We start from the raw sequence: 14730 nt of genomic DNA, 5'->3' as shown, positions 1-14730 counted from the left end.
GGGGGGGGGGGGGGGGGTGCTTATAGAGGAGTGGAAGCACATGCTCACGCTTGTTACTGAGATTTTAGTTTCTCTATATTTTAACTGAGTGCACTGTGTTTCTCAACTAATCTGCTTTTCTGTTATGAGCCTCCTTAGCCACGAATACTTCTTACTGATTGTAAAAATACAGCGTGAATTACTGTTGAATCTTACTGTATATCATGTGCACTTGTAAAGTATTATCTTTATTCTTGTTTTCCTACATCTTACAGTTCTAGAACAAAGTTTTAGTAGCAAATGAAAACATCCCTTAAAAAATAAGTTAAGGAGAAACAAGGATATGATTAAGCAATGAAGTGACGTTTGTGCAAAACAAGGTTTTTTTTAAGATTAAAGGCTTAATCTGATAAGGTGACTTTGTTTCATGGCATAAGTTGAAAGTATTACACCAAATTACTTTTGTTCCAATAAACCCCAAATTAGATAAATTCTTAGCTCCTGATTCAGTAAAGAAGCCACAGTGATGAATCATATGAAAAGATCACTAGATACAAGAGGCACTCTTATCCACTGTAACCTCTGATTTAGAAAGAGTACTGCGTAGTGCTTTATTCCAGTATGATTGCAACAAAAAGGATGGTGAGCCTTCTGGAAATTTTACGTAGTGATGCTGGCTGGTGGTTACTGCAGTGTGAGCCCAGTGATGGGGGAGAGCATAGGAAGTATTTAAATTGGTTAGTGTGCATCTTTTATGTCATGTGTATCTATGCTTTCCTGTCTGAATTCTAACACTTAAGTTTTACTCTGTTGTGAAGTTAACCTGTGTACACCCAAATGGGAGAGGTTTTTTTGTGCTATTAACGGAAGGCTTTTAGTGAAAGGGAGCTGTTTTTCTTCTCTCTGCCCCTTCCCAAAATGCTAGCTAGAGAGAAATGGTGAACTGGAACTTCCTTTGAGGTTAGGAGGCTGCTGGGATGTGTTGCTGTAGTTATGTTAGCTTCAAGTCATGTACTTAGGATATTGATGACCTGCAAACTGAAATTAAGGTAGCTACTGATTCACATTTATCTAGAATAATGTGAAAAAGCTGATGCAGGAAAGGTAGGGTTTTTTTGCAAGCGATGAATACAATCCATAACCTGTTTTCATACCTGGTGGGACAGTTAGAATTGGTTCCCATTGACTGAAATATTGAGGTCAGTGCTTGTCATTAAGATAGTTCTAAGCTATCAATTGATATCAGGTGAACTGTGATGGAATTACTCCAATAAGAAACCTACTGTCAAACTATTATTTTTAATTGGGTAGACACTTCATGTTGTTTGTTCAAGATAAATACATGTTTTTGGTACTAATCTTTAAAATGTGTTGAAGACTGCGAAATAGCCAATCCAGGAGAGCTGCTGATGTGGCGCTAATCATACTGTACGGATCCTGCTAGCTTTGCTGGACTTGCATAACCTGGAAAAGCTGTCTTGGCTGTCTAAGATATCGGGGGGGGCGGGCAGGGAGAAGACAATGCAAGGAGGTTCAGTGCTATACGCAGTGTTCATATGCCTGGCTTGCCTCTATTGATGATGAAGCAGTCAAGGGTCAGGTGACATCTGCTTTTAGTCAAGGACTTTCAAGAGAATCTTTTCCAGCTGGGTCTTCCTTGTGTTCTACTCTGGCCCCTTTATCAGCTCCAAACGGGGCCTGATGGACATATGAAACTAAGCTCTTAGAAGAAAATTAAAAGAAAGAAAAGATTTTTTCCATAAGCATGTAAAGAGAATAGAATTTTAGCTCTTATAATGGTATTATCCTTTTCTTCTAAGTCAGGCAAGTCATAAGATGGTAGAGTCAAAATGCCAAAATTAGTAGCTTACTTCAAAGAGCTGTTTGAGATTATTTATCTTTGAATTAACTGTGGTCATATATATGGCTTTTTTGAAAGTCCTAGCAAAAATAAATTGTCATAGTAACAAGAGTAATGGAAAGGAGTTACTGATTGTAAGCCAACTCACAACTCAGACTTAAATCTGTAGTACGCAATTTAGTAAATTCTTTGGAGATTAGAAAAAGTGTTGAATCCTCTTCTGTATGTAATTCCCTAATGCTGTCTAGACTGTACTGATTTAAAAGGCTCTTATAGTCTTGGCAGCTGATGTTTTTTTCCTAAACTAGGCTTCTAAACTATCTCAAAACAGTAGTTAAGACTCTTCCTTCCATGTTGGGTTCCCCTCAGATTCCTAAAAACTGCATAGTTCTGCTGTTCACCTGATTATTTTATTGTTCCAACTTCACAATGAGTGAAGAGTAATAGCCTTGCTCTTCCATGAGACAGATGGAACTTGAAGGGGGCTAGGGGGTGTGTTTAAAAGGTAGATGTGGGGTGGTTTGTCTTTGGCATGTTTGCCACTGTGGCTGTAAAATGTACTTTCCTGATGGTAAATATGCCAAATTTATCCATACCTATTAATTTAAGAGCGGAGCCTGCTAACAGTGTTCCTCAAGTATATGAACACAATGAAGAAGGATGAGGCATGTAATCTGTAATAGAGTATTAACTGTTTCTTGCAGCATGTTCAAAAAGCCTTCTGCTGATTACTAACCATGACTACTTTAAATACCAGGTTCCAATCTTGTTATCAGGCAAGCTTTTTAGACAAACTTGCTTGTAATCAGGATGTCCGATAGAGAATATTGTCTCTCTTTTTGGTTTGGACTATAGGTAGACTAAAACTTAATTAGTACAATTTCATCAAATTTTAATACAGAGTGCAAGTACAATAGCCCAATGCTAAATACCATTGTCACAGTCTTCTGTGACTTTTTTTTTTCCAGGCAATACTAAAAAGCCTTTCTCGAATGTATGGGCCTTCTAATATGTGGGTATAGGAAAGGAAGTACTCTACTCTTAGTGCTAAAAGACAGTATTGCTATCAAAAGCTGTGGTGACCTGAAGGACTGGTGATACTTAAGCAAAATTTATGTATGGTGATAAGCCTACTTAATATTTGTTCTGTCAGATAGTAAAGATACCTGTGTTATTAATTGGGCCGATGTCTAAAGCCATAATGATATAACTTTATGGATACTGAGTTCTGTGTGGCTTTTGTAAAAATATAAATAGTGCTTCTGTGAAGGATTTTTCTGCCTTTTGTTCAGAAATGTGATTCTCGGACCTGTGAAATTCATACCAGCTGAGCAGGTTTGATTGTCAGTGTTGTGACAAAAGCAAACAGGGCTCAGAAGAAGTTTTCCTTTGAGATTTGCATGAGAATATCAAGTACTGTAGTACAACATATCAATATTGTCAAGTAAGCTTGATTCATTGTGCCTATCCATACCTGCTCTTAATATAGCCCAAGTGTTGGTGAATGAAAACCTCTGAAGTCACTTTTAAGGTTTTGGCTTTTAAAATCTGGTGTAGTAGGACAAATTATCGCATAAAGACTAGACACTGATCAGATAATCCTTAGGGACAGCTAGCTGAAAGCCATAAACTGCTTTCTGCAGCGTTTTTGATTAAAGAAATAAAGGTTTCCTGATGTTTAAGATTAGCTACTCTGCTGTTAAGCTGTTTGTTACAAGTTGGCTGGAGTGTTAAATACTTTTAACATGCTATCTGGAACTTTCTCTGAAGTTGACTTATGCCACCTCGTTGTAGACTGAAGGGGTAGCATTAACGCTTTAGTTACCTTGAATACAAGGGTCATGATTAGTTTGTTGATACCTGCTCTTGGAAAGCGTCTTTTTGTTTTCCTCTGGTCAGTTTATCAGACTTGGAAAGCTTTGGGAGAAGGTACAATTTACTTCAAAGAAAGAAGAGTTTCTTGAATCATCTCTGCTTAGGTCATACAGATGCCAGAGTTGATGTTAGGGAAGTAGCTGAAGAGCAGGAGCTGCTCTAGCAGCTGAGTGTTGGATGACTTTAACTGTAATCCAGGCAGCACTCCAGAGAGGCACTTTAACAGCAGTTTAGGCTGGTGTAAATTGAACTACCATGGTCTTCTGTGTGTGTACTGGTTGCTTGTATAGTTAAGCAGTAGGCTGGTTCAAGCAGCTAACTTAGCCTATGACACTTTCCACATACACTTGGCTTTTAGTTAGCTCAGTGCCTGGTCAGTGCTCATACAGAGAGCTCATGTTGAGCTGCCACCAGTCCAGCCTAGAATAATCTGGCATGAATGTACCATAAAATACAACTGAGTACTTGTTTGTATCCAAATGCAAGTTGAGGTGAAGCTGAAAGGAAAACTGAGTATAATTTGAGGAAAAAGACAAAAGTTAACCCTTGGCAACTGAATTGTCTGATGTTAACCTGTTACTGCTAGTCTTCAGAACGGAGGGAGCAGGTTCCTAATGTATCAACTCCTTCAGACCCTGTTCTAGCCTATTAAACTTGTATTAAATTATAGCCCTTTTTAGCCACCAAATTACAAACTTGGCAACAGAGGTGGTGTTTGAAAATGTGGATCATGCAGGCTTGGAGAAGAACAGACGTACTCTTGAGTTACTGAAATTAGACTAACCATGCAATATGCTCTGGTCCTGTAAAATGTTTTCAGAAGATAATGTCGTGGAATTCTTAGAGCAGCTTGTATGCTTATTCTGAGGTTTTTCTTGTCCTGCCACTTGCTTTCCTTTTGTGTTTTAGCTGAGAAGCATATCACTGAGCTTTCAGGAACAGTGTCTGGGGAAAAAAAAACACCCCACCCCCCAACAAACCACACCTCTGTCCCCAAAAACCACCCCAAAACAGATGGGGGGAGTTGTGGGTTCACTTGAGCAAAAAAAGGGAAAATATATGGACAAGGAAACTTACAGAATACTGGTGTTCTGAGTCTTTTAGTGATAAACTATTTTATTTTGTTCTGGTAGCTCACTAATAGTGAACTACTTTGCCTAATTCCTGCAAATTAAAAATCCTGTTAGGCTGGTTGCTACCCGAATTTCATGTACTTTTGTGAAATGCTTTGAGTTCATCTTATCAGTGTGGTGAATTCAGACTCTTTCCACACAACTCTTATCCTTCCCAAATCATTCAAAACAACAGCAAAAAGATGTAGTAAATCATTGGCTTCAGGCAAATGTATTCAGAATAGACTTCTGGCAAACTGTAGTGAAATGACTAACTGGTTTAGTATTGACTCGGCCTTCTGCCTTAGAGAGTATTTTGATCCAGAAATCTGTCTTTTATTGATTCAGATGTTTTTATTAGTAAAATAATCTGAAGTCAAACAAGACATTTGTGTGTAAAATTTAACTCTGTTTTCTGCTTTCTAGGCATCTTTTCTTACAAAGAAGCTAAATATTGGTGGGAAGAGAGTAAACCTTGCAATATGGGTATGTTTACTTTCCTATTTTCCCTCTCCTAGCTAAATAGACTATTTTCCTGAAAAATTACTTTAGTTTACTCGAACTCAAATATTAGGAACTTCTTAATAAAGTAAAATTTCAAAGTATTGGAGTTTCTTGAAGTATTGTTTGTTTTGTCTTAAATACTGATAAGTGCATTTTAAATGCAGGATACAGCTGGTCAAGAAAGATTTCATGCGTTGGGGCCTATCTACTACAGGGACTCTAATGGCGCTATTCTAGTATATGATATAACAGATGAAGACTCTTTTCAAAAGGTACTGGACAGATTTTTATCTTGGATGTGAACTCATGGAAAGATAATCTGTGATATGAGTGCATAAATGGGAACCTTCTGTTTTCAGCAATAGCAATATAAATTACATCTGCAAATTTAGACCATATAATGGAAGTATATGCCTTATTAGTATGCTTTTGAAGGCTGACTTTTTCAGTCTACTAAAGTTCTAGCAGGGTTATTCAAAGAACACCAGAGAATTAGATGTGTGAATTAATCTGTGACAGGCTATAAACATAAACCAGTACTGTTGTGATAGTATGCAATACTGATCTCAACTGTATAAACCAAATTGCTAAAAGATATTAAGTGACATGACCTTTTACAGATCTGAGAACTCTGAAATTGCAATACATGATAGTGGAAACATTACTTTCTCAGTGATAATAAATATCTAGACTCCAAATCCTCATCAAAACCTGAAATTTGATGGCTGAATGTTTTACAACAGTATTAGTTGATCAGTCTGAGCAGGTGAGTTTTTTCAAACCCTGTGTCAAATCAGTGCTATCACTCTGTAGGATGTTCCATGTGAAAAATGGTGACAGTCTTTCCTAAGTGAGTTTGTCTCCAATTAGCTTGTGGCAAAACCAGTGGGACTTCTGTGTAGAGGAGTAAGAAATTGTAATTATATGGGCAACGCTTAGGTTAGCAGTGATATAAGTAGTATAAGAGTATAGTTCCACAACACCTTAAGTAATTTAAATAGTCTGTAGGGCAAGTAAAGCACTTGTGCTAGCAGTTAAACTCTTGTCCCTCATCTGCAAAACTGTGACGACTTGTGAGTGCTACTTCAACTTGTGCCTTTTCATGCTGAGCCCTACTTAGTAAAATTCTGTAATATCAAAACTCTTATATTCTCTGAAAAAAGAGGGGAGGCTAATTTGCAGAAGTTATTGCCTAATTACCTGTGTATCATGTATCCTAACTATTTTGAGGTTCTTGAAGTGATTGCCTCTCCATGACTTAAATTCCCTTAAAATAGCAGTAAGTCAATGCAGTGATCATACAACTTCAAAGCATGACAACAGATACCTTACTATCAGATGTCATGACACTCTTGTCCCACCTGTTTTCTCAGGAAACAAACATCTATTATAATCTAACCTCAACAGCTCAGTTCAGGTACCTCTACCCTTAAAGTACCATTTGTGATCTGTCAGTAAGTGGCTGCTGATAAAAGATCTCATGGCTGACCTAAAGTAGCCAATGCAGTGAACTTGTTCCTTGGAGTGGGGCGAACATGAGTATGGTGAGTTATATTTCTGGAGTAATTGAACCATTTTACCCAAGTAATTTGCTCTTACCTTCAGCTGTGAACTAAAACCTGCTGAACAAGAGCTATGTGTAGCTATCTAAAGACTATTTTGTCCATCTATGTTACTTCTAAATGTTTAAGTTTAAGAGTAAACAGTTAGTGAAGGAAATGGGTCAGTTCTGCAATGCTTTAAGCTAGTAGTATATCAAATGAAAATAAACTTAACTCTGTTCTTTTTGCAGGTAAAAAACTGGGTTAAGGAATTAAGAAAAATGTTGGGAAATGAAATCTGTTTATGTATAGTAGGTAAGTCTTTTTTAACATGTGATTCTAATGACTGAATCAAATGTTTCTTCTGATTAATAGCAACTTCCGAACACTGCTTTGACAGCTTGTACATATGAAGGGGTAAAGCTTATGTTAGTTTGATATTTAAAACTCAGTTGGAGCTAGAAATTTCAGTTGATTCAAGAAAATAAGAGTTAGTTTTGAAAAACAAGCTGTTTAATGATACAGCATGTCAGAAGTGCATGGTACAGACACATGCAGAGTGTAGTTTAACAGAGAAACACAAACCTCAAACATGCATTCATTCTTGCAAGTACTCAAATGTCATGTTTTTTACTGTTCTCAGTGGCATAGGCTGGATGCTTGTCTGTTGTCGTAATTAAGTGCTCTGGGGTAGCACGAATCCTAAAGCTTGGTTATTTCATTGCAAACAGAATGCATCAGAAGTGTACTGGGTTTAGATTTAAAATCAGATCTAGTAATTAAAATGCTCTCGGGAGGATAAATGTATGGATATCCTATAAAAACTACCTTTGCAGCACAGATAAGCTGCTAACAAATTACAAAAGAAAAGCAGAAGGCTGAATCAGTGGCTTAATATGGAAGTATTTAGCTCTCCTGATCTCTCTTAAAGAAGTAGAACTTCATTGCCTGCAAATGCTTGAGTGAAAGGGAATTCTTAAATCTTTGCGCTCCATATTGAGAGCTGTGTAAAAAGTCAGTCTTTACTGGGACAGCTTTTAAGAAAATGGTGGGGTACAATGATTACATGACTGCTTTTTGGGGGGCAATTTTGTAGTACAAAGACTTGAAAGATTAACTTGTTTCCATCAGGTAACAAAATAGACTTGGAAAAAGAGAGACATGTTTCAGTGCAAGAAGCGGAAACGTAAGTCACACCAATTTATTAATAGAAACAGTCATTGCAGAATTATGCTGGAGTAATAAACTTGTGATGCTGTTAACAACTGGCAGGCATAAACCAGCAGTGCCTAGCTGGCTGCTGTGTTAAGTGTTCTATTAGTATCAGAGTCCTGGAATGTCCTTACTGACCAAAGTGTAACTTGAGAGTACGTGATTAAAGTCAACATTTGCTGTTTAAATGCATTTCTAGACATGAAATTTTCTTTATTTCAGCTAATGTTTTTCATAAATCATGGCAGTTTTAATTACATAGTTTCCTTTTTACATTAAATCAGCATGTGTAGATTAACTCTGAACTTAGAATAAAACCTCTTGTGATCATCTTTTTGCTTCATGTAAAGTGGCTTAGAAAGATTGAGTCCTTTACTACAATGAAGTTCTGTACCTGCATTCCTACAGGTATGCTGAATCTGTTGGAGCAAAACATTATCATACTTCAGCTAAACAGAACAAAGGAATTGAAGAACTGTTTCTTGACCTCTGTAAAAGTAGGTATTATCTAGCTTCTTGGTAAAGAGCTTATTCATAAAATGCTCAAGGGTTCAGAATGCTTAAAACCCTATAGAAAAGCCTTAATGTAAACTATTACTAAGAACTGACTTCATTGAGTCTACTTCAAGCCACTTGTGTACTGTAACACCTATGGAAGCTTGATCTCTGGTTGCTTACAATATTGGAAATTCATGCTGTACGCCAGAAATGTCTTTGTCATTTGTTGGAACACCAACTGCTGTTTCACTCAGCATATGTAAATAGTAACCTCAAATCAAACTTTGTGACTGGTCTCACTATTTCCAGCTTCAAAGTTCCACCTCTTTCAAAAATCTTCTCAAATGATGTTAATTACAAATCATAAACTCAAAGCTGTAATGATGCAAATTTTACACAGCAGTCTAAGCAAATGGTGAAGACCACGTTAATATAGGACAAAATGTTGCAACAGGGAAGCTGTGCTATTCATTGTGTTCTCATGATACAAGGATTTAAGCAAAACTTCACCTGTGTGTCTGAAGAGTAGGTTGCACTTTTTGGGAGGTGGGGCGATAGATGGTGTGGGAGGTTTCTTGTTTGTTTTCTTTTTTTAACAGAATGTTCATGATATGGGTGGGTAAATCTAACTTTTGAAATCACTAACTTCAGAACATTTGAGTGTCTGAGATCTCCCTTAGTCAACAGGAGCTGCTGGATGTTTCTTACTTCAGGAAGAAGATTTATGTATGTTCTTACAGCTATGCCATGTGATACCTGAGTACTTAGTTCTGTACAATAAACAGGAGAACCAGTCTTGGTGAACTTTGTGCATGTAACTCAAGATCTCAGAGATTAAAATCTCAAAGTCATGTGTAAAAAATGCAGTGGAGTGTCATCTAATACATTTCTTCCTTTACAGGAATGATAGAAACTGCTCAAGTGGATGAAAGAGCAAGAGGCAATGGTTCCAGTCAGTCAGGAATAGCAAGGCGAGGTGTACAGATCATTGATGATGAGCCACAAGTACAGAGCAGTGGAGGGTGCTGTTCTTCTGGATAATTACAAAACTGTGCATCACTGCCCTCTCAATATGAAGACTGCCATATTCCAAGTCACGCATACTTTACCAATGGAGTAATAGAATTAACAGTATTTAAAAATAATCACATGTAACACTGCAGAGACCTTAAGTGCTAAACTAGTGGCGTCTGTGACCAGAGAATTGGCATTTTCTACAGTGGTTAACAAAGCAATTACCAATGGCCTTTTTACATATTTTTTTCTTTAATGAGGAATAATATGCATGTAGAAAAGACCTACTTAAAGGCTTCATTTATATTCTTTTAAATCAGATCATTATTTAATAACTTATATACATTGTTGTTGGAATGGTATACGTTTTTGCAGCTCTTTGTATTTTGTGGTAGATTGAATTGTATCACTTCTAAAATGGAAATTGATTTTTTTTTTTAAATTAGCAGATATCTGAAGTAATATTTTTGCAGGGCCTCCACAAGCCTATAACTGTCAACTACTTTGATATATTCTGTTCATCCTGTATGCCAAGCTGGTAAAATACATTGTAAATTACATATTAAATATTTTATCTGCTTTTATAATTGCAGGTGCGGAAATATGTACATCAGTCCTGTCAGTGATTGTGAAGTGAATAAGTCAGTGAAAGATGCAAGCTTTTCATGTGTACTGTTGAATTGCTCATTCTATTCTCCCTACCTGAAAACAGCTTTTTTTGGTACATTCATAGCTACAGCATTTTTTTAAGCCTTTTCCGGCAAGCAGCAGTATTTCCAGTATCCCTTTAGTGGGAAGAGAATGCTTCCTTAGACTGCTGTTTAACATTGAGGTGTTTAACTCCCAGCTAGAACAGTTGGCACATGCATATATCTTGCCTCTGCAGTTACTTTGGCCTCTCAGAATATCCCCAGAAAGTCAAAGCAACTTTAGCTCTCATCTATCTGGTAGCCAGTAAACCAGATGCATGGGAAACTCTTAAGCTGCATTAATACATTTGTGTCTCAAGACAGCATTATAAACTATTAATGAGCATAATTTTTTTTCCCCTGTATTGCAGGGCTTGAGTGAACAAATGAATTGGCGTTAACTAGAACTGCTTCTGATTTGGAGTGATTAAATGGAAGACATGAAATTTGCCAGATGTAATTGTAACTTTGGGGATACTAGACAGAACTGAACTTACTCCTGACTTGTTTTTTCTCTTGTAAAGCGTTTTGAAACCCACTTAAGTTTTGGGAGGAGGATTTTCAGAAACAGTGTATAAACTGCTATTGCAAAGGAACACAAATGGTGGTAGCTGAAAATTCAAAATGTTTTGTGCTCTGACTTTTTTTACTTGTCATGCTTGGAAAAAACAGTAAAGTTGATGTCTATGACAAAATAGAATATTCCTTGGCCTTCCTTTTTCTGAAGGGTAGAATTAGTCTTGTATATGAATGCATTGAATGATGTGGGTATGTTCTGATGCACAAAAGGAGGAGTAGTAACTAATCAGGCTGTGTAAGTGAAGTGTGCTGTCTTCAGTCTGATTTTCATTTTCTCTGAAATAATAGGTGGCTTTTATACAGACTGGTCCTGGTGCATCTCTCCCCTTTTTGCCTAAACTGTGGTATAGATACTTTCTCTTAAGCTACCATTGCTGTGCTCTTCTGACATGATTGTGTGCATGATGGACAAAGGTGATCCGTTCATGCTGGTGAAGGCAAAGTGTCTTGACTGCACAGAGCTTTGGTGTGAATCTAAAATTCATGAGTGTGTGTATATGTAGCAATACCATCAAGTTAACATTCTTTTATTGTAGCGAACTTAACAGTGAGCCTTGCCAAAGTTAAACAGGTCAGTTGATCTAAAGCCAGTACCTTGAAATCCATACAGTTAGATGAAAGTCAGTCTTGTAAGTGATACAATATTGATATAAGGAGTGAAATTGGCAAGACTCTATGTTCAAGACTGGAATCTCCTCATAATAGGAATTCCAGTTTTTTTGATTCACATTTCATTTTTCAGAGATGGAAAAAAAGACAACCCAACCTCAATTAGACTTGTGTCGTGGTTTAGTATTACTACTGAAAACTAAGGTGGGAGTAAGGAGGCTTACAATTTTGTATGATTAAAAAGGTTCTGGTTGCTATTAGCAAAATTTTTTTAGAGGAAATTCTCAGAAGTTAATTTTCTTAAGCTACAGCATGGAAAATAATTTCTGGAAATCTTCCTGTCTAAGCTCCAGTTTGGTTGGACTTTATGTATGGAACTTAAAGCCTGTGCTTAGCAGGGTATCATTATACTGCCTTACAAAAGTAGTATAGCTTCATGAAGTCAGGGAAGTTGGTTTTGAAGACACAAGTGAAAACATTATGGATTGTTTAGACTGATTAACATAAGATTTCAGCTATTCATTGTTAGCAGACAAAATACAACAGTTCCAGGAAAAAGCATCTTTACTGAAGATATCTAGAGTGTTCTTTATTAAATATAGGAAGGCATAGATAGCTTGGTTTTCTGTATTTGAGCAGGATCTTACTCAAGTAACCTGGTATTACTACTGTGTGGCTTGGTTTTCAAGAGTCTGGCATTTTCTGGAATCTATCCAGATGGCCTGGTTTGTGTGTCTTTGGGAAAACTGTTTTCTTGTTGCTGAAAAAAGTAAGCTATCTTTTGTTTTTCTGAGGAGAGTGCAAGAGAACAGCTATGTCTGTAGGAAGTACCTCTATTGTGGGATAGATAGAATCAGCCAGACATCTCCTACAGCACGTAAGTCAACATTGAGCATGCTTCCTCAGACTAAATCTTGACAAAGATTACTCATATAATAAAGGTCTGGCTTAGTACAAATACCATTCTAAAACAACTTTATAGTACTTTCTCACAGTCTTGATGCTGCTGCTATGAATACTTGAGCTACCTATGAAACTTTATCACTTGCCGAGATAAAAATCTAACAAACTAAAGTCCAAACACTTAATGCAGCAGTATGTATCTCTGTTAGGAGTTATTAATGGACATTGTCTTACTGCACTTAGACTATAGTTCAGAAGTTATCTGAATCAGTCCATCTGGTCTTTTATAAGAACACTGTAATAAATTCAGATGTGTAGTACTTGGAGATGAGTGTAATTAGCTGTAAAAATTGGGGGCGATGACTTCATCTGGTTTGCAGAGATCTTGCATAAAGTTCCATGATGGGGACATCTAATGTCCAGATGAACTGTATTGGCTGGTCTCTTGAAGCAGTCAAGGGTGATACCTTGACTACGTGGTTTTCTTCAATGTTCACACATTGTGGACAGGCATTCTTGCTTACTACCACACTAAAAAGTATCCCATAGCCCTTTTTATCATGCTGCTTTTATTCTAGGTGTTTAACTTGTACTTTTGCACGCACCTCTTGAAGAAACTAGTAATTCAGTTTCTACTTTAGAGTCCAAGCCAGATGAAAAAAGCTATGCAAAAAGGTATGAGGTCACAGAAGGTGGTTGGAGCTCAAATGGAGTTCTCTGAAAATGTTAGATGCTGTCAGTAAAAACAGTTTAAAGAAGGTAAGAAGAATGGTAGTCCTGCTTGAGGACAAATGGAGGTCAGGAATCTCCACAAGCTGAAAGTGGTTAAGTGGTATGAATGGTAGAGTATGGGAATAAGAGAGTTGGAGCCGGCCACCTCTGTTTTTCTGCTTTTTGTAGAAGGAAAAGTAGAAAGAAAAAAGCAAGTAAGAGAAGCTGAAGGTGCTGGTAAAACTGAAGGTGACCAGTTAGTGGGCTAATGAGTTATGTCTTGGTGGAGTTGCTAGTATATCTTCTCAGCAAGGTAGTTGCCTAAGTCAAGACTTTTCTAATATTACTAGGTTGTTTTTCCTTCTGTGAAATACCATTTTTGCCTCACAAAAGAGACTACAACTACCTTTGAACAGTTTTTCAGACATGATGCTAACCTACTTAAAACGATTAGAATATGCTAATTTATGGGCTATTTACAGTTAACTGACTTTGTTAATCTTAGTTTGTGTTGCAGTTTAGGATTTTTTTTCTCCCTGACAAATCAGGAAACGCATATTGCAGTGAGGATAACTTTTACTACAGTTGTGTCAAGGAGTTGCAGATGAAGACTGAGATCCTTGGCACTAATTGCTGCACAAGCTCAAGAAAGACAGCCCCAAAACTAGCTCTCTCTTAACTGTGCTGAGCACTGTTGCTCATGCTACTCTTTGGGGGATTCTGCTCAACACCAGGATTTTTATTCTATTTAGGATAAACCTGTCCATCTCAGTGATGAAGCTGTTTACTGAGTGTAGGCTTTTTCTATCAAAAAAAAATAACGTGTACTCTTCCCTATTGCATTTCTAGAGCTGTTCACTGGCTACTGTATTGAGCAGAATGAGATGGAGAAACGGTTTTGAGAGTTGTGGAGAATCTGGAATGTTGTCTTCAGATGGCTTGAAAAGGGACAATTTATGAAACTCACTATTATGACAAAGGTAGTAGTCTGTCCAAGACAACTGAAAATATTTTGGCTTGGAGAAAGTTATACTGTAATCTGCTTAAAGTGATAGATTGCTCTACTTCCAAAATGAATATTTACTTCAAGTTGATCTCTTTTTACTCTTAATTTTTTCCAAGACTTAAATTTACCAAACTTGGCCGAAACAATTGGTTGGCATGTTCTACAGCACTAAAATAATGTCTGTGATTGTAGGGAGGAGCTGTGTACTCATGGCCCTGGACAGTTCAAAGCTTTGATTGTATTTATACTAGGATGTTGAAAGAAAGACTGTAAAAAGAATTTTTTCCACTGCTTTGCATGCTCAGGCAAGCAGTGTGACCTGATGCAGCTGCAGAGTGAATGTGAAAAGAGGGCTTCTGTCCCTTTCCTCCTACTTCTTGGCTGCACTGATGCTCATGTAGTAGTAAATTCATTAACTACTACAGGAAACTTTCCGTGCTGGAGATCCCCCTGTATAAGTAAGGAAACATGTTCCCTGCTTTTCTAGCTCTTCTAGACAGTGGTCTACTACAGCAGTAATACCCAGTTCCTCCTCAGAGGAGCTTATTTCTTGACAAGTCTTTTTTTTTTTAGTGTATCTAGTCATCCAGTCTCACTGATCTCTTGCAAGGAGTTTTAATACTTCATTCTAGGTCAC

General features: G+C 37.2%; 1 protein-coding gene across 1 annotated transcript; it reads left to right on the top strand.

The window, feature by feature from the left end:
• Nucleotides 1-5253: 5253 nt before the first annotated feature.
• On the top strand, nt 5254-10633 carry RAB21 (RAB21, member RAS oncogene family; the record flags this gene model as incomplete). Its single annotated transcript, XM_010281710.1, has 6 exons — nt 5254-5313; nt 5496-5603; nt 7124-7187; nt 8004-8058; nt 8493-8581; nt 9484-10633. Coding segments are annotated over 6 exons (516 nt in total), but the record flags the coding sequence as incomplete, so codon positions are not given.
• Nucleotides 10634-14730: the final 4097 nt, after the last annotated feature.

This window comes from Phaethon lepturus, unplaced genomic scaffold (assembly GCF_000687285.1).
Source record: "Phaethon lepturus isolate BGI_N335 unplaced genomic scaffold, ASM68728v1 scaffold46132, whole genome shotgun sequence".
In the NCBI taxonomy this organism is placed as follows: Eukaryota; Metazoa; Chordata; class Aves; order Phaethontiformes; family Phaethontidae; genus Phaethon; species Phaethon lepturus.
Note: the sequence above shows the minus strand (reverse complement) of the source record. Positions and strands in the feature narration are given on the sequence as shown.